Source organism: Garra rufa, chromosome 12 (assembly GCF_049309525.1).
Source record: "Garra rufa chromosome 12, GarRuf1.0, whole genome shotgun sequence".
NCBI lineage: Eukaryota > Metazoa > Chordata > Actinopteri > Cypriniformes > Cyprinidae > Garra > Garra rufa.
In genome coordinates this window covers 40877418-40898820 of record NC_133372.1, presented here as the reverse complement: position 1 = coordinate 40898820, position 21403 = coordinate 40877418, and the positions used below count along the sequence as shown (strand labels likewise).

Sequence of the window (21403 nt, the reverse complement as noted above, 5' to 3'; positions counted from 1 at the left end):
ACATTCTTACACTATTATTTTGATAATTAAAAGTCATGTTTATGAAATATTTAGAATGGCAAGTGTCCTCCTGCTAAATCTGAAACACTTACATTGATATTTGATGTAATCCCACATCAATTTTTCAGTGTGGCTTTAGTGTCCGAATACTTTCTGGTGCCTCTGTACTGTATGTAACACAGTGGAAAACAATGAAACCAGAGTGATCTAGAACCTCTCTCACTCATTGCTCAGAGGGTGTAGAATTACTTCTAGGCACGGCGCAAGTGCGCACCGTATCGCGTAGTGTACTAGAGAGCGTCTCCAGTGCGCGCTGTAGTATGTAAACCGTCACTTCGCCAGTGTTTCGTGTCAGAACTGGCTGGCAGGCAGGTCTAAGGACCTGGGGGATATTGGAACCCTCTCCTCGTTCATTCGCACCCACTCTCCTCCCCACACACCCTGTCGTAGCAATACAGAAACCCAACAATCAGACAGCTGTCGACTGCCGGCTTGAGTCGCGCTCGCTACATCACCAATGCCGGGAAACCGTCAGCGCAGTCAGCTCTCCCGCGCACGGACGGACAGCGAGTATGTGAAGTAGTGACCGCAAGAATGGACCAAAGGAACTACTTCGCCGTTCTGCTGCTTGTTTTTCACGCTCAACTTACATTTGGAGAGTTCTTTCCAGGTAAGTTTGCTTTCTGTTCTGTATCTTTTTGGCCACTTCGCGGAGGTTGGCGAGCTTTGAATGCCGTAACCCAAGACGGGATGAAACTTTAATAATTGTGTCTTGTTTATTAATGACCATGGGCTGAGGGGAGACGTTATAACGTTAAATGTTAGATGAATATGAATTCCATCAGATTTGATTGTTGTTTTATCATAACTTGTGACTTTTTATAGTCAAATCATACCTTTTAATAACGGATCTGTATCGTTATTTACCTCAGTTCTTTCGTGTGGAGACTCTGTATCTCATTTTGAACGGAAATATTGTTGTCCCCTCACTCAAAAAGTATTGTTATATGTTATTATATATATATTAAATCTTTTTAAAAAATATTATATGTTATGGATATTCTAGGATCAGTCTGTATATTTATAAATGACACCTCAGAATGGATTAAGAAAAGTTTACTCAGTCAATAATTCATACTTAGAAACAGTTACGCTCATAATTAAAACAGCCGTTGGTGCTTTGTGACTGGGATAATTAACTATATATTTTTGCGTCTATCAGCTATCGGTTTGAGGAACTGTTGAGCACGGCGATTAGATCTTAAAATAGTCTCGTATCGAGTGAGGGAATCGGTCACCGTGTCCGTACTGTTGTGAAATGTCTGCAGTTCATCTCTCCGCCGGAGGGTGGCGCTCTGGGCACATCCAAACCGTGGACCACAGCATCACTGGTTGAATAAGAAATCGTCCTAGAACAGGAAAGATTTATCCGTTTCTGTTTTTAATGTGATAGATATTTTTGAAAAGCATATTTTATCTTTGTCGCGGTGTTCAAATACAACAGAGGAGCTGCATTGTAACAATAATGATATTGTTAATTGATAGGGAGGATTTTTGAAAAGAACTATTAATTTTCACATCAGTTTGGAAGAAATTATAGGCTGCAAGACAAAGCAGAGAAGTGTCTGTTTTTATTTTACCTGAAAGGTTAGAAAAGTCTATTGATTTTCAAATAGCTGTTTAAATGTTTGTATAAAACCAAGCATTTCTAGAAGAAAATATCTTGTAATTTAACTCATGCCTTAGATTTAAATAAAGTGCCAAAGTTACAATTTGAGGTGATATGTTTGTTACACTTGTTGATGTAGAAAATTGTGTTGAATCACAAAGTTGTTGGTTTGCATTATTTATAAAAAATGATTAAAAAACAAAACAATGCTTTTAATCAACAGTTTATTAAGCATAAATGTTTAATTGTGCTCTTTATTAATTAGGTTAATTAATTATCCCCCATGCAATGTTTAATAAGTGTTGTTTGTGTATTTCAGCTTTTGGCTTGAGGTCTGTGTGCTAAAGTCTAACACTAAATCCAATAAACTTAATCAACAGGCAACCACAATGGACACATTAAAAGAGCTTTCACTAATTCACCTGGGACTTGATTAATAAAACCAGGAAAATTTCACAGGAATTGTGGAAAAACCTGCAGGCTTTGTTTGTTTGGCACATCTCATGTGCTGTTGACCTGTTGAGCAAATACGATGTGCTTCTGTTCTATCTTTCATGGCTTAACATGTTCATTTAATAAGCCCCCAGACCAGTGTTTTTAAAAATTGCTTTTAGTGTCACGTCTGTAGCCTGGCTCTTGTTGCGAGGATAATTTGTGTTCCATTCTATCTTTGCTTGTAATTTTGGCAGGGCCAACAAGACTTTCTCTGTGCTTCAGTGAACAGCTTGACAAGTATAGGCCTATCTTTATTCACCATTCTGAGGAAATGAAAGCAAGGCTATCAACATAAAAAGACACTAACAAAAAACTACATCTTTTTATTTTTAGATGTGGTTCTATGGCGATACTGTAACATTCTTTAAAGTAGGATTTAAATCATGGGATGTGCATGGTGGTCATTTAGTACCATGATGTATATCAAAGTACTATGATATTAGTGTGTAATTCCATTATTGTACCATGAGAGACCCTCAGGGCAAACAGGGCTAAATGCTTCTATCACATTTATTCCACATATTGATGTCTTTTATACTTTATTGATGTTTACTATATTTTGGTGCACAACTGGTGCAGTGGTTCTAAACATTTTATGCCCATAGGCGAAGCAGATGAGTGTGCTGTAATTGATTTAAAAGTGGCGGTTATCTCATTGAAAGATTTCCATTTGGCATTAAATTGAATATCTTCAGCTGGCAGCAGAGAGACAAAGATGTATTGTTGGCTATTGACACAAATATACTATATACTAGTTTTTAAATGTTATTTATTTTTAAAAAGTATATTTATATTATTTTTGTATTTATTTTATTTTTTATTTTATAATTTTTTTTAAAATTTATTATTATTTAATATCTATTAAATATTAATTTAAAAATATTATTTGTATTAATTTTTTTATGGAAAAGTTGTGAAGCAGGTGAGTGTGTTATGACTGTTTTTCCTATTTTAGAACAATCCAAACAATATTGTAGTGCTATTTATTGTAGTGTTCCAATATTGTAGTAAAAATAGTGTTATTCAGGTTTTACATTTCATATTTAATACAATAGTAAAGTATCCCTATGTGCACTGGACACTTGTTGACTGCTTTTTCTTCACAAACTAGTCCAACTTTAAAAATAAAATGAGAATAAATAATATATTAAAGAAAAACAAATAATAATTTATTAAATAATAATAAATAATAAATAATATAATTTTTTAATAAAATAAAAAATAAAATAAATACAAAAATAATATAAATATACTTTTCAAAAATAAATAACATTTAAAAACTCAAAAAACAGTCATAATGGGTATATTTGTGGAAATAGCCAACAAAACTGTATGGGTCAAAATGATCTATTTTTCGTTTATGCCAAAAATCATTAGGATATTAAGTAAAGATCATGTTTTATGATGATATTTTGTAAATTTCCAACTGTAAATGTATCAATTAAATTTTTTATTAGTATTATGCATTGCTAGGAACTTCATTTGGACAACTTTAATCGCAATTTTCTTAATATTTTAAAAATTTTTTGCACCTTAAGATTCCTGATTTTCAAATCTTGACTAAAACAAACCTTACAAAAGGAAAGCTTTTATATTCAGCTTTCAGATGATGTATAAATGTCAATTTCAGTTGACCCTTATGACTGGTTTTGTCATCCAGGGTCACAAATATTTATACACAATATATTTCAGGCATGTAAGCAGAAGCCAAAATGTTTTTAAGATAATGAGAAACAAGAAAAGTGTGTCAAAGGTTTTGAATAATAGTGCGTTTTTGGTACTATATTCAAGTACCATGTCATTACCACAGTATTTAAATGTACTTTTGTACATTTTGCCATTGTTTTTGTTAATAATAACATAAGCTTGCTAAAATGTAGCTTTAATTATCTTTAGGTGGAACGGTTTATTAAACAAAATAAATCATTCAGTTGTATCAGAAAGGTTTTCCTGGGGCCTGTGATGATGAGGGCCCTCTACTGTATGTTCCTGTGATACTGCCTAAGTTTATTCACTATAGTGCCTGGCATAGTGAGGCAGCCCACCCATGTGAATTTATCCTCAGGCCCTGTCTGTTTCAGCAGAGGCTTGATAATTTATTGCAGGGCCAGTTTAGTTTATCTAACTCGGCTGCATGTTTTTTTTATTTGCCTGGCAGAATTTTTAATTTCATTGAGGTTGCGAGGAGACGCCTATTATTAATAAGAATGATTAATTAAAACTAATGAGAGATCATATACCCTGAGGGAGCTGTGGATTTGTCTCCCTCTCTCTCTCTGTCTGTCTCCTGCTCTCTGACAGCTACTCATTTGCAGCTCGGTGAAGTCTCTTATCATCCGCACACTGCCAGACTAATAGCTAATCCAGAAGCCGCCAGACTACCGGATAATCCAGTTCACTCAGTGTGCATGTGTTTCTTTGGGCTTCTAGATAAATTTTTATATCCTTGAGCTTGAGGCATTTAGGAATTCATATATGCTTCTTTTTGGCTACTGTTGGATCTTTTCTAATATTTTCTGGTCATCTTTACCTTCGCTATGTCTTTCTGATGGACAGGCTGTTGCTATGAGTGTTTACTGCTGTAGTTGAAGGGTTCTCTTATTGCATTCACTTTTTCAACCATTGTAATTGATTGGATCATGACTAGTGGTCCTAGATGGTCAGTAATGTCATTTTAGAGGTAGACATTTTAATGATTTATTTTTCTTTAGAATAGTGTTTATGAGGGTTTACAATAAGACCAGGAACATGTATAAAAAAATTTCATGGTGATTGTAATTGACAAAAAATTAAATTAAATTAAATTGACTGAAATTTTGTTTTTAAAAATTTACAGATAATTTACTCACCCCCTTTTCATCTAAGATGTTCATGTCTTTCTTTCTTCAGTCGTAAAGAAATTATGTTTTTTGAAGAAAACATTTCAGGATTTCTGTCCATATAGTGGACTTCTATGGTACCTGTGAGTTTGAACTTCCTAAATGCAGCATCAAAGGGCTCTAAATTATCCCAGCTGAGGACGAAGGGTCTTATCTAGCAAAACGATTGGTTATTTTCTAAAAACAAACAAACAAACAAAAAAACAAACATTACAATTGATATACTTTAAAACCTGAAATGCTCTTCTTGTCTAGGTCTGCATATACATTGTTTTTTTCCGGTTCAAGACAGTTAGGGTAAAAAAACTTCCATCTCATTTTCTCCTCTAACTTCAAAATCATCCTACATCACTGTTTTACCTTTTTTTGTAAAGAGCGTTTGATCTTCTTTGCACGTTCACTTTGTAAACACTTGCAGGAGATATGGGACAATTTTGAAGTTGGAGGAGAAAATGAGATGGGAGTTTTCGACCTACCCTGAACCAGAATACATAGAGTACATGCAGAACTAGACAAGATGAGCATTTCAGGTTGAAAAGTATATAAATTGTCAATTTTTTTTAGAAAATAACCAATAGTTTTGCTAGACCCTTCTTCCTCGGATGGGATCATTTAGAGCCCGTTAAAGCTGCATTTCAAACTCATGGGCAGCATAGAAGGTCCACTATATGGAGAGAAATCCTTCAAAAAACAATTTGTGAATGGAAAGAAAAGAAAGACATTAACATCTTGGATCACAAGGGGGTGAGTAAATTACCTGTTACCTTTTTGTTCTGAAAGTGAACTTCTCCTTTAATTAAGATGCACAGTTATGTCCACACCAACACTGTCTACTTCCTCCATGTGTTATCCTTTTGAGTATTTGCCAACACTCTGATTTACACACATTTAGAAATGTCAGAGACGAGCCTTGAACGCACGGTCCAGTGGTTAAAAGCTCCTTATAATGAACAGAAAGCTCATTCCTTCTCCTACCACTTTGTCTGAGCCCTTGAATGAGACACTTCACCCATGTCTAATGGCCGCCCCGTGCTGTAATCTCCGAGTCAAACAAGAGTAAAAAGTAGTAAAAACCCCTGAGTAAAGTGGGAACGAATGGCGAGCGAAAGTTAAAAGGAAAGAAAAAGACTTTTAAACTTCATTGAGAGTAACCGCCACATATAGTGAGTGAATTCTCGCCGAGGCTGCCAGGGCTAAATGAGCAGGCGAGTCTGAAAGCCTCACTCCGTCGCAACTTGTATGGAAACAAAACGAGTTGCCTTACTGTGACGGCTTCCTGTTTTGTTGTGATTGCTGCTCTAGACCGAGATGGAGAGGCTGTCTGAGGGGGTGGAATAACAATGCGAGAAATCAGGGAGAAATGAAACGCTGAGAGCCGCAACTGAGAGATAGACAGAAAAGAGCGAGGAGGCAAAGGGGGAAAAACAACACTTGAAGTGGACGAAAAAATGAGACACCTGAGAGGACCAACAAATGACTTTGCAAGGGCTGTCGGGACATAATGGATTTCACACACACACACACACACACACACACACACACACACACACACACACACACACACATACACAGGAACATGATTATTTCCCGTGTGTCCATTAGAAAGCGCCAGGGCCGTAATTGTTTTCTTTGACCTGCTTGTTATCGCCCTGCTCTTGGGTTGCCAGGTTTCAGCGCTCCACTCTTGCCCTCTGACAAGCTGTCACTCAGCGGCCTGTTTAGTATTCGAGCGAGAGCGAGAGAGAAAGGAAGACTGTCAGAGGTGTTATCTGCATGACTGTGCTGGTCTAATCCTCCCCACTTATTCTATTTGGCTGACTAAATGACAGCTCAATACTGGAGTGCGGGCCAAGTCCACTATAAATGAGACGTCTCCTCTTCGTACTGTACAGAGAGCGAAAACCTCTGGAGCAGCCATGTTTAATATCCGAGGAGTTATTTGGAGCCACACTTAGTCAGTATTTAAAGGGATAGTTCACCTAAAAAGGGAAAGTCTGCCTTCATGTATTTGATGTTGCTCAAACAACATATTTCGCTGTGAAAAACTTTTTTGTGGAAAACAAAGTTGCTTTCTTGTGCAGTGAAAGCGAATCTTGGCTATTGAGAAAGTGCCAGTTTTAGCATGAAATAAACATGAATAAACATCCGAAAGTATGATAAAAGATACTGAAATCCATATCCTGTCTTATGTAATCACTCAATTAGTGTTTCAGCCATGCAAAAATGTCGATATAACAGCTTGTAAACAATGTCACATAACACCACATTTACCTCTGAAAAAACATAATCGCATTAGTCAGCTAGAAAAATTAACTCTAGAGCGGAGCATTTTACTAAATATATGCACCATACAACATATTAATTATAATTTTTACTGTTCTTCAATGTTTATGTTTGTGTAAATCTGTTAAGTTTTTATGACAGCCATCATTTTAAATGTTTATATTTTTAAAAAACGAGTTGAAATATAATGATGTAATTGTAACTTGCAACTGATGTAAAACATAATTGAGTGTAATTTAAGCGTTTATATACAAATCGGTTAATTTCAAACTCATGTATATTTTACAGAATAAGTAGATTTTTTTTCCTTAAGAAATTTTGGCATGTACTGTATCACTGTAAAAAAAAAAAAGTTGTTTTAACTTAAAAAACTAAGTGTTCATGCTGCCTTAAAATGTTATGTTTTGTCAACATGAAATGTTAAGTTGTACTACAAGAACACGTAGATATTTTCGTTGAGTAAACATAAAATTGTAAGGCAGCATGAATACTTACTTTTTTAACAACTTTTTTTTTACAGTGATACTTGATATATATCCAAAATAATTTATATTTAGTACTGGGCAACGATTAATAAAAGTTTTTGTTTCTATAATATATGTGTGTGTGTGTACACTGTGTATATTTATTATGAATGTATAAAGACACACACATACAGTATATATTAAAAAATATTTACATATATATTCTATTTATATTAATAGAATTTATATTATACATAAATATATTTAATATATAAACATAAAATTTTTATTATGTTCACACAAACTTTTATTTTGGATGTGATTAATCACGATTAACCATTGTACCCAGTACTAATTGATATTGAAATGAATCGAATCGCAAGCTCGTGAATCAAATGCGCAAATCCAATTCACAAATTTAAGCATGAAATTTGGCAAATAGATAGATTTCCTTAAATAGCATGAAATCAAAAAATGTCCGTATTTACAGTACACTTGTTTACTACAGTACAGTACTACATGTATAGATTTGTCTGTGTTATATTTTATCAAAATATTATAAATTGTTCAGCCTCTGAAATGACTTTCCTTTTTAGCAGATGTCACCAAATCCTCTTAATATTACACTTAAAATTATGTTCTAATGCAATATGACATCAAAACGGACCCCATTTACTTCCTGAATGCATGTTCCTGGTCTTATTGTGATTCATAATTGCAAGTTATATTAGAAAATATAACTTTAAGTGTAATGATAAATTATAATAGATATTAAAGTAATAAAATTTAATTTAATTTTTTAGTCTGGTCACCAAACCTTCTTTTTTCAACCACCTGTCATATAGATACTTTTTAAATTCTTTAATTAATTCCAGATGGATACACTGAACTTCCAGCCTACCTAATTATAATTTTGTCTTTTTTCCCTCTGATTTGACAATGCATCTCGTTCTCAGATAGGTTTTGTATAATGTCACTGACGTTAAATTAATTAAGCATGTGACTCTGATCTAGTCTTATGCTAAAAGAAAGAACATGAAAGCGACATCTTCCACTCTTCTTTCATCCGTTTCTCCAGGGCACAAACATCCGTTCCCCTTCAGTCAGCACTCTCCAGCAGGGTCATGCTCATTCAGGATGGGCAGAAGGACCCTCTCTGATGTCCAGGGTGTCAGGGGATTTAATGTGTGATAAAAAGTAATTATATTTTTTCTCCTGTGTGTGCAAGGCTGGATTTACAGACTTACTCTCTGAAAGATTCATGAGAGTTTAAGAGGAGAAAGAAAGAGAGAGAGAGGTCGAAAGAGACACTGCTCCTGTGGGAGAAAAAAAAGACAATGTCAAAGAGAGACAGAGGAAGATGGGAAGAGAGAGAAAATTGTAATGAGAACAGAACTATACAGCTAGATATATGTTAAAATGAGAGAGAGAAAGTCATTTTTTATATATAGTTGCATTGTGCATTAGGACTGATATGAGGTGTTTTGTAATGTGAAGCATTTGATTTCAGCATTTGATAAATTACCACACTTGCTTAAAATATTTCCAGATGGGATTAGCTATCTGGCCTGTCGTTCTTTTTATTCACCTCCGTGTGGGTTGGAGATTGAGCTGTTTTGTTGCCGTAGCATGTGAGGCTCAATTACAGCATCATTAAAGAGACACAGGCTCATTTGACGCCCCATCAAAACACTGTCAGTCTCCGTTCAGCGCTGTCAACGTAACGCTCTCCGAATCAATAGAGCAATAAAGAGCTTTGGACAAAAACAGCGAGGGATTCATTTGAATGTGACACCTTATACCTCTCTGTCCTGAGCATACAAGCAGGGGATGGATTTCTATTCATGGCCGTAAGTGTCTCAAAGAAAGCATGCTAAGAGGCTCCCATTTAGACCAAAACAAGAGAGGAAGGAGAGAGACACAAACAGAAGATGCTTTATAATTGCTAAAGTCAAGGGGTGTCATTAGGCAGAATTTGAATCATAAATAGGTATTTGTATCATAATTGCGATTAACAATTCTTTGACCAAATAATGTAGTCGGTGATCTTAGAAAAATAGACCTGATGTCCTGTCACGAGTCAGCTTATTTTGGTTTCAGACTTGGTTCTTAAAATGTGATTTCATTTAAGTACATGACGCTGTGATATTGTGGATATACACATAGTGAGGTACTTGCAATGTTTACATTTACAATACAGCAAGGCCTTGAGTGTTTTACTGCTAATAAAAGTAAAACATTTTCATTTAAACTTTATTTTATTAAGCACATTGCAATCCTTACCCTAACTTTTTTTTTTGTCAAAGTTGTTACCAGTGTTGGGGAAAGTTACTTTTAAAATTAATGCATTACAATATTGCGTTACTCCCTAAAAAGTAACTAATTATGTTACTTAGTTACATTTTATGGAAAGCAATGTGTTATGTGACTGTTACTTTTGGATTGCTTTTTAAATCTGGGCAGAACTTGTTTGATTTTAATATAAAAAGTTCTATGTTTAGCAAATGTAAATGCCCTTTTACATCAAAAAGTGAAGAAGAAGTAAATTCACATTCAATGCAGGAGAAGAAAGTGCAACACTATTCAGTAATGGAAAAAAAAAGCACAAATGTCTGTTATTCTAAAGTAGCTTTTGCTTATTTATATGTTTGAATTAGTTAGATCAGCAGCAAAGGCATTGCTTACTAAAATGGGATTAAATACATAAAGGATATTTTTCACCCTGGACCACAAAAGCAGTGTTAAGTAGGGTGGGTATATTTGTAGCAATAGCCAAAAATACATCGTATGTTGATTTTATGCCAGAATCATTAGGATATTAGGTAAATATCATGTTACATGAAGATGTTTTGTACATTTCCTACTGTAAATATATCAAAACTTAATTTTTGATTGGTAATATGCATTGCTAAGAACTTAATTCAGACAACTTTAAAGGCGATTTTCTCAATATTTAGATTTTTTTGCACCCTCAAATTCCAGATTTTCAAATAGTTGTATCGGCCAAATATTGTCCTATCCTAATAATTCAAAATTGTCCTATCCTAACAGTTCATGTTTAATCTAGACCTTACAGTAACATTGTTTACACAGCGCACACAACGCCTTGGTACTCATTCCCGATTTCTCTCAACATGGGGACAGGAGACTTGTCAGTCAATTAATAGGAAAACAAAGTAACTAGCATTACTAATTTGGAAAAGTAACTCAGATATGTTCTTGTAAAAGAAAAAGTAATGCTTTACTTTACTAGTTACTTGAAAAAAGTAATCTGATTACGTAACTCATTACCCCCAACACTGGTTGTTACTATATTGGGTTTTAGAATTCTTGGAATGTTACATTGTTACACTGACCAATCAGCATTCAGGACTGGAACTATTTGTTTCATTATGTAACCAGTGGAGACAAAGTATGCTGTTGCACTTCTAGCAGGGCTGTAATGCTACATTCAAGTCATGTGATCGTATTTTCATGCTGAACGACATCATAAAGTCATATGTTTCTGTCTTGCATCTGTGTTTACGATGTGTCAATTAACTTACAGCAGCGGAAAGGAATTGTTATTGATTATAATAAGCTGTAATTGTAAATGTTTATTGTATAATATAGTTTGTATGCATTTTGTGTGTTGTTCTGCTGATGAAGAACAGCAATAAAGTTTGGCACTAGTCATTTAGCGGGTTTATGAGGCGGCAGGCTTGTGTGAGCAAACTACATTTACCATCATTCTCTACAGCAGCATGAAATGTACAGATAATGCATCAATTATAAATCTAATGAGCATCCTTTGCTCTTTTTGTTGCAGTGTAGTGCTAAAAAGCTTTCTTTGTTTGTCAGTAAGTTTAGGAAAGGGGAAAAAAATGCACATTGCAATTATGGCTTCTAAGCTTGTGAGTACGAAGTTCCCAGGAGGACTTGATCACAGCAGAAACTCAGTGTTTGTAAGCAGGATTGAAGTGAATCAGGCATAGATGTTCCTCAGAGAGGGAATGAGGGATGGAGGGGTTGAGATAAAGAGGATGAGGCTAAGGTTTTCTGGCAGAGGGTTGTTCAAGAGGTGGATGAGAGAGAGAAAGAGGAAGGTGTTGGCAGAATGATTCAGTCGGTGCAGATCTGGAGAGCTGAGCAAACATCATATGGCTGGCATTGAGAAATATCCTGTCCTTCTGTTTACTCTACAGTTCTCTCATGGAGAGGTACAAACTCAAAGAAACCTGCACAGATGTGTGCGCGCACACATACGCGGTAATTGCCATCAATGAATCCATTAATAAATTCAGTCTAATTGGATTGAGATGGAGAGTGTCTTGAATGCGAGTTTAGATTTGATTAATTGATAATTAAATTCGTTATTATAAAGACAGATTGCGTGTGGTTGTAAGCGAAGCTTAATTTGAATAGCGTTGGAAAGGTGTTGAAAGACTCCATTTTGGTCCGGCTGTTCATTTCTTTATGTGGTAATTATACAAAATCCAGCTGTTTCTTCATTTATCACTGAGCGAAGCTTTATTCCTCAGTTTAGTAGCTGAGTTGTAATGATATCTGGGTGTGCTTTAAGTTTAGTGTGCTAAAGATCACTCAGACTTTGAGATGGAAGTTTGTGTACTTAGCATCATGAACAAGTGTGCAGTTTATTTATGCAAAGATTTGATTGAAAAAGATATATATACGCGTGTGTGTTATATATAATGTATAATTTAAATGCATATGTATTAAATATATTTTTAAGTGTTTAAAATGTTTTTAAAATAGATTTGAAATGTATATATATTTTCTATATTCAAAAGTATATTAAACATATAGATTGCTTTTATGTATTATACACAACCAGTCAAAAGTATTTAAGCAGTAAGATTTTTTAATGTTTTTAAAAAAGTCTCTTCTGCTCACCAAGCCTGCGTTTATTTGATTCAAATAAAGCAAAAACAGTAATATTGTGAAATATTTTTACTATTTAAAATAACTGCTTTCCATTTGAATATACCATTCAAAAGCTTGAGTCAGTATATTTATTTATATATTTTGGGAAAGAAATTATAGTAATTAATATATGCTCATCCGAGCCCCCTCATTAGCCATTAGAAACTCAACAGTCTGCCACATTTTGCCCCACACCACGCAGTTGAACCACAGAAGGAAACGTGGGCAAATGTAATGAGATGAAGTACCATTAATTGGCTGATCCAGCTCCATGCTGAAAGTTCTGTGCTTTTGTACTGTGGTTTGTTTTACTGTGCCATTGTTTCACTCATGCGGCTTCTCAGTGTCTAAAAACAGCTGCGGTTGCTTGGCTTTTTCATCCACCTGTTATTTCATCCACCAGGTTTCCTATTTGCAAGAACTTAATCCTTGATCAAAATGGCCACTTGCTGCATATTTTTCCCCCGATATAATAACCTACTTTACTCTGAAACACGTCACATTATGGAAGTTGTGACTGCTGGTTCATGTTGACTTTAATTCCTTGTATAAACAAAGGAGCGAGTTCAAGAAAATGTGCAGAGGAAGATAGCAAGGGCAGGAATATTTGCAGAGCACAGTGACCCAGACATAATGAACTGGGCGGCTCTTATGTCAGGGCTCTGTCAGAAGTCAAGGGAAGGGAGAGACGAGTGACAAGACCCCACACGCATTCATTTTCCTTACATTTCCTTCTCCAGAGAGACCATTAACCTTTAAGGGCTGTGGTGGACATCCAACACATACTTCTGGCCATTCGAGAGGGAGGCTTTGTTCCCCAGTGGAAGATTAAAAACGCTTTTAATTGGTGTGGTTAATGCCGATTTGCTGGAGTGGATTCACGCTTTGGTGCATTATTTGGACGTTGTGAAAAGGTCATACACTAGAGCCGTGTGTTAGAGGATGAAGGGAGGCTATAGTAAAAGGCTTTACATGAGAAAAAGAAAGTGGTGCACAGTCTCTTGCAGTGTTTGAAATGTATTGTGAGCAACAGACTAGAAACAAAGAACCATTACCATTAGGTGGAAAAAGCAGCTTTTTGCTGCCATTTTCAAAATGCAAATTATGCAATGATTTGTACTTCATTCAGACTTAACTGCATTTAATGATTTTTATTTGAATTTAATTTAGGAAAAACGATGGATTAAGAGCCAGGGTTGTAAACTTTTGAACGGAATGAGGATGTGTATATTTTTCTTATTTTGCTTAAATATCATATTTTTTTCATTTAGTACTGCCCTTCAGAAGCTACAGAAGATACTTACATGTTCCCCAGAAGACAAAATAAGTGAAATTACCCTCAATTTAAAAAAGTATTTACCCTTTGGCTCTTAATGCATAGTTTTTGCTTTTGAAGCATCAGTGAGTGTTTGAACCTTCTGTAATAGTTGCAAATGAGTCCCTTAGTTGTCCTCACAGGGCTCGAAATTGCGACCAAAAATTAATCTGTGCGACCTCAAATTATATTTGGGAGCATTTGTGCGAGTGAGAGAAATGAGTGTGGTGCGACTCGGTTACAAAACTGTCGCTATCCTAACTAAAGTTACTGCACAGACTGCTGTGAGCTGATACAGTGACAGTTTCGCCGTTTTCTCCAACATTACATAACTATTTAAGTTTATCTTCACATTATTACCTTAAATGCAGATTTGAGATATTAGCCGGCAGGGCTCGCAAAATCGCTTGCCCGACGTCCCGAGGCTATTGTGTTTCCAGTCGAGCTACCAGAATGTTTCACCGGACTGTCAGACGGTCTATCATAAAGTAGAGGACTTCTGCAGGTCCTTAAAACTCCTCAATTTATTTGTATCAAATGTAAGGCCATAAAAAGTTATAAACATGTAAAATAGTATAAGTCTTGATTAACGTATAAGTTTAAGAGACGGAAAGACGGTCGCGATAGGGCTGGATAAATCTTCAAAAAGGCAATGATGTCATTGAATAAATATGCACGCTGTACATTTCAAGTCAAAACGAGGCACGGATGCCTTTATGAATGTATCTGAAGGGAACCGACTGTCCTCAGAAACTTGTTGTTTGCATTGTCATTTCATGTCTGATAAAACGGCGTAAGTGCTGGTGCCTGGTTTGTGTACAGCTGTTACTAGGGAAACCGTAATATTTCAGCGCTTCTAAAGCGCCCCCTCGTGACAAAGAATTAATTTTTATTTCCAATACATTTTTTCATCTGTTTATGGTCAAATTATTGGAATTATAAATCCATGTGTAAATGTGAAAGAATTTAATGTGCCTTTTAAATATCTAAACAATTAATTAATACTAATGTTATATATCTTATATAAATATAAGAAATTATATACTTGATTTATCCCTTTTAAAATGCCATTGTATTAGATATTTTGTTTTTGTGTCTGTATCTGAATATTCTACCGTACATTGTCCAACCCCACTCATAATGTTCATTTAACTTGTGCAGCTCTTTAAAAAAAGGGTCATAAATTGCCTTAAATTGATATTTTAAAATTCTGCAGCTACACTAAATGGTGAAATAAAATTCCTTCCTTGATATTTGTTTATATTTGTGTATTGAAAACATTTTTTGATTGACATTTAGACTCCTATCTGATTTTCTATATTTAAAAAAAAAAAATGTCTTTTTTTATTTGGGCTAGATAAATTAATTTTTGGGCTACCAAAATCTGATGAGTACCTGCACGAAGGGCTACCAGAAATTTTTACATTTTGCGAGCCCTGAGCCGTCAATCATTCCCCATCACTGAAACTGCGCTCCGCTTAACTTGGGACCAGACATTTTTTTCTCTCTCTCTCAACCAAACCCTGTTCCGGCGTTGCACAAACTGCATTGCAATTAGGGGTGTGTGATATGACGATTTTTTTTATTGTGGACAATTAAAAGGTCTCCACAATCTGCTTTTGAAGAAATATAGTATATTTCGTGCTACAGCACACATTCTGTCAGATACAATTCTGGCGCCTCCGTGTCAATATACTGTACAACGCGGCTCGGATAGCACAAGTACGTCTGCAAGATGTCTGTTAAAGATCTCTTGATCTGGAAAGCATCTGCTGTGTACAAACGTCTGGCAGGCGTCTGTAAGATGTCAGTTTTACACACCTTCTGAATACCAAACATTTTAAAGACGTCTAATAGATGTCTATTTGACATCTGATAGGAAACGTCCAATAGACGTATTGCAGATGAGCAAACTTCATCTTGTAGAGGTCTTGCAGATGTAAATGCAGACGCCAAATAGACATCTCCGAGAATCAAGATCGGCGCATAACTAAAAAGAAATTGGGTGCTCCTAAATTTTTTGGGATGCTCCTAACTTTTTAAAGTTGGGAGCACCAGTGCTACCAAGTAAAAAAGTTAATTTCGAGCCCTGCCTCAGTGTAAAAAGATGGCTCTTATAATCATATAGTCATTGCTGGTTCAAATACACAAAAATACTGAAATCTAGAGGATTTTGAGGGCCGATACCGATACAAATATTTGTTGGTTTTAAAATCCGATATTCCGATATATTGGCCGATATTTATTATTATTATTTTTTTCAGAAACGCGCAACAAAACATTAACAGATTTCCCTAACGTTAGTTATTTGTAGTTATTTAACTAACATAATATGATAATGCATTTTAAAAAGAAACTTGTTTCTTTTATTGTCACAACAGAACAGAGGAACATCAAAATATATTAAAGTTCTGATAAATAAAATGTATAAAAATAAACTTAAGATATGAAACGTAAAGTCCTTTGAACAAAAACACAAAAACAACAACAACCAAATCAAAGTTACCAGTTTTAAAAGACTTGGTAAGCTTCATAAATATAACTTTGAATAGGACTGGAGACAAATTCTGTTAAGTTCTGATTAATAACAACAGCAGCAAAATATAAATTGCTAACAGTATATGAGGTAGTGTAGTGAATCAGTCAACCCTCAATAGCTCCAGTCCAGCAGAGGCAGGTTTTAGTACAAGAATAGTTATTTGTAGTTATTTATTAGTATTCACTAAAATATTATTGTCACAATGGAACAGAGGAACATCAAAATATATTAAAGTTCTGATAAATAAAAATGAATAAAAATAAGCTACCTTATAATTGCAATGTCAGCTTGCTTATCCCTTTACCTGCACTTTTTAAATTCTTTCCACCAAGCTACATCAAACCATTTTCAATCATCAGTTGCGGCCTGCCTTCTAAAACCTACTATTTAGCGATCTAAATCCATTATGTGACTCGTTAATGCTCCGGCTGAACAACAGTCTGCAACGCACACTTGGCGTCATTGGATTTCACACACGTGTAAAAGAAAAACTAACTTTTATGCACAAGCTACGTTTGATACTAAATCTGTTTATGTTGGTGCTCATATGTGCATAAACACCACTGACCTTTACAAGATCCACCTCTATGGGTAAGCATTCATTATAAAACACTCACAGGACATTCATTTTGAAAACCATGCAACTATTTTGAAATTTCACGCAAAAATACTATGGATCAGAGCCCCGAAATCATGAATAGTTTGTGAATCAACAGAGGACTTATGCGTGCCTTATGTACGAGTCCGATTTACAAGAATGAACACATTAGGCACGCGCGAGTTCGTTACTATTACTCTGATCTAGGGCTGTAGTCAAGACCACCTTTGTCGAGTCCAAGACAAGTCCAAGACCAGGACTAGTCGAGTCCAAGTCAAGACCGAGTCCAAAGAGGTTCGAGTCCAAGACAAGACCGAGTCCAAAAAAGTTCGAGTCCGAGTCAAGACCAAGTCCAGGACAGGAAAAAAAGCCGTATGCATGACATCATCAAGACAATCATTTTGGGTTATTTTTTGTTGATCTAAAAGCAAAAACAGTGTCACAACTAGACTTGTAGTCAAGACCGCCTAAACCGAGACCAAGACACTACCAAGACCAGAAGGGATCGAGACCAAGACAGACCATGTCAAGACCAATACCAAGTCGAGACCGGAGAAAAAAAAAACAGACTAGTGTTGAAGCCAAGGTTAATTTAGTTTAGCTTTTTAAAATTTGTTTTATTTTGGTATAGTTTTCAAATTTTCAGTAAAATTTAGTTTAGTTTTTATTAGTTTCATTAACATTTTTTTTGGTTTTAGTTTAGTTTCTATTTTGTGAACACATTTCTATTTAGTTTTTATATAGTTTAGTTTCAGTTTTAGTTTTTTTGAGATTAAATAGAGATCACGATTTCCTCGCAATTCTAAACTAAGCAAAATAATGTGAGACAAAATATTAATTGCTTCAGTCAATTTAAAAGTGTTTGATTCATTTTAATGAATTCTTAATAATTTAATACATAATATTTATATTTAAAATAGAATATGTTTAACACACCGATTTTTTATATTAAATTTATGAAAAAGTGGTTTGAATGAATAAATGACATGCTCACAAAAACATCACTGGATGAATCTGCATTTTTGAATCAATCTCTATTCGTTGACAAATACATTTTTTAACAGTTGTTTCCATCTAGTGGCGAAACAATGCAATCGACACAAACATTATTTGAAGCGCCAATTACTTTCAAAAGATGACGTGCTCTGTTTTAATTTCTACCATAGACCACACATCAGTGTTTATATCCAAACTATGACCTTTAATCATAATATTGCTGTGATAATATGAATGAGTGGGTAACAACACCCATGATTTTTAAGTATAGACATTCCCCTTGATATCATATAATCTATTAATCTAAAGAAAACAGAATGATGACATATGGTGATACCTCATAATAGCAGTGTTAGAACTGATATACAAACACCAACCCACTACTATTACCAATGCTCGGTACTAGTACTGAGCATTTAAGCAACTAAATTACAATATAGCTTCACTGCAGATGTACAGTAGTGTAGAAAAGAAGTGACCAGTAGGGGAGAGCGGGGCACAACCTAACACTTTTTGAATTTCGCGGTTTATGTAAATCCACTTGGGGTTCAGAGTACAATTTTTATCCACATTATTTTCACATTTGTCTAGTACAAATATATCGCTTTGTTTCATATTTACAGTGTATACGTTTTTCGTTATTTACCTCAAAAGAAAGGAAGTGAAACGTGACAACATGCCCCATAGATGGGGTGCATTGTAACATCTGAGGGGCACGTTGTAACACGACCATATGACAGCTTAAAATGTTATCTGATCAAATGAAAAAAATATACACAACAAACTAAAATACATGTGTTAACTTTTTCAAATGAAGTAATGACGTTTTTAAAAAAAAATAAAAATGGTCTAATTTTGGAGTTTGACAATGAACATATCGCGACGATGCTTTGAACGGTCCTGATCGCAACACACAGCGGTACAGTAGTTCAAAACAACGTGGACAAATAAATGAAACACATATAGACATTCAGAAAAACATTCCCGTCCCTCCACACACAGCTCTCATAGAACACGACACACATAAACCAGCCAAAATGCTTTACATGTCTTGAAATAATAACATCTGAACATTAAACATTGATTGTCAGCCTTTATTCACCTGTTTCTTGTGGTTTCTTATCAAAATCCTTAGAAGTCAATAGTGTAAATTGCACCGCTTATGTCATGTTAGAGTGTGTGTGAATCAATGAAAATTAACGTTAGCAGGGCACGCAGATGCAGAGCGTGCCGTGCAAATATAATCTAGTGTGTGATTGGTTATTACTTTTTTTGTTTTGTTTTTGTGATTGGTTATTGGTAGTGATGGGTCGTTCGGGCAGATGACCTGACGAAAAATAATATTTTAATTAAATTCGGGCGGGTGAAATGAAAAAATTAAAATTATAAACAGTTTAAAATGTGTGCTTACTGGGAACATAATAAAGACACCTGGACTCGGTCGAGACCAAAAGCCATATTTGGCAAGACCAGTGGCCGAGACCGAGACAAGTCCGAGTCTGAATACCAGCGAGTCCGAGACAAGTCCGAGACCATAAAAAAACGGTCTCGAGACCGGACTCGAGTCCAAGACCGGACTCGAGTACTACAGCCCTGCTCTGATCATCTTTGCCTTAACATTAACGGGAGGGTTTGTTTCATGCAGCCAAGAGATGAAGTAGATGCCTGTCTTCTCGCGGGGGTATAAGTTACTTTTATGTGGGCTTTTGCGGAACGAAATAACATATATTCCTTTTGGAGCGGGCGGACGCGGGACTAAAACATCTGTCCCTTGCAGATCTCTAAGATCAAGTTTGCGTGCAGCGGTAGCTTTGTCTTCGGTTTTTACAAAGCGTAGCCACACTTTTGAGCAATTCACGCGATCCATCTTGTACTAGACTGATGTTTACATTACCACACAAGGTCCTGGCAGATCACTAGATTAAAAAATCTAGTGCACCCAGGAATTGATAAGAGAAATCAATATTTTTATTTTATAACAAGTATCCGATTCCCAACCCTACCATGAACACACTTCACCGATGATCTCACTCGCAGATAACTGTCTCTCTCTGCCCGACTCTGGCTGGATCAGCAGGTTGCAGGATGTGTGCAGTGTTGCCAGATCGGGTTAACGATTTCCAGCCCAAAAGCTCACCAAAACCCGCCCACTTCAACAAAAACCAGCCCAAATTTTAACAGCCAAAATAATGCGAATTTTATTGCCATGTCAAGGTTGATGAGGACAATTTTTATCTCTTTGAAAAAAGAATAATGACAAAATAAAATAAAGATAAATCAATTTCACAGGAACATGGATCAAAACAGTCTGAAAATATGCGTAAAATGTCCAAAAATCTTTTCAAAGTGGAAATTAACCGATGACTGTGCAAAAAGTGCACAATAAAGTGATGAGAAACAAATGTAATGTAGCTGGCATTTACGTCCATGCACACACCCACGTTTTCTTATTTCAGTTACAATTATATTTAGAAGTCTTCTATTCATCTCTCACCACGTGTAATCCACGTTGTGAGATTTGAGTCACTTAGACTTTTTATCGTGTAACTTATATTTAGGCCACTTTGCCATCGCAATTACTTAAAATGAATAAATGAATAAGCTGCATATTCAAAATCTTGCCCGTTATAGCGCCAAAAAAAAAACCGTCACTCACAAGTCATCACATCTCACTAACGTTAAAGACGTAAATTGATTGACAGGTCTCTGTTAAACTAAACCAGTAAGGGTTGCGTTAAGCAAAAATGAGTTGATGACTGCACTACACATTATATTACTGTGATACTTTGAGCTCGAAGGTATTAAAATAACAATGACTAATGATAAAAGCGAAGAAAAAAGCAGCTGATTGGGCGGCTTTTATTTTTTTAAAGCAGCCCAAATTTTGTCTACCCGCCCAATGCGTTATTCTCCGGTCCAAGCCAATCAAAAGAAGCCCAATTGGGCGGAAACCCGCCCAATCTGGCAACACTGGATGTGTGGCGAGTTATACACGAGTGTTGCCAACAGGGACGGTGTAGAGTGCCCTCTGGTGGACAAACTATACAACGCCAACACTCATGACATGGTTAAAGGGTGTTTCGTCCGTTTTTATTTTATTTTTGAAATATTCATTTATCGGCCATTATAAATGCCGATACCGAATAGTTTGGAAAATGCCTAATATCGGCCCGCCGATAATATTCTACTGAAATCCAATAAATTTGTGGGACCTGAAGGATTTTTCTGAAGAACAGCAGGCA

General features: G+C 35.6%; 1 protein-coding gene across 1 annotated transcript in view; it reads left to right on the top strand.

Moving 5' to 3' along the window:
* Window positions 1–371: 371 nt before the first annotated feature.
* Window positions 372–21403, top strand: part of ptprt (protein tyrosine phosphatase receptor type T) — a 335410-nt gene continuing 314378 nt past the window's right edge. The window contains 1 exon segment of the mRNA XM_073852511.1: window positions 372–670. Coding sequence (XP_073708612.1) covers window positions 595–670 — 76 coding nt within the window. The 5' untranslated portion in view covers window positions 372–594.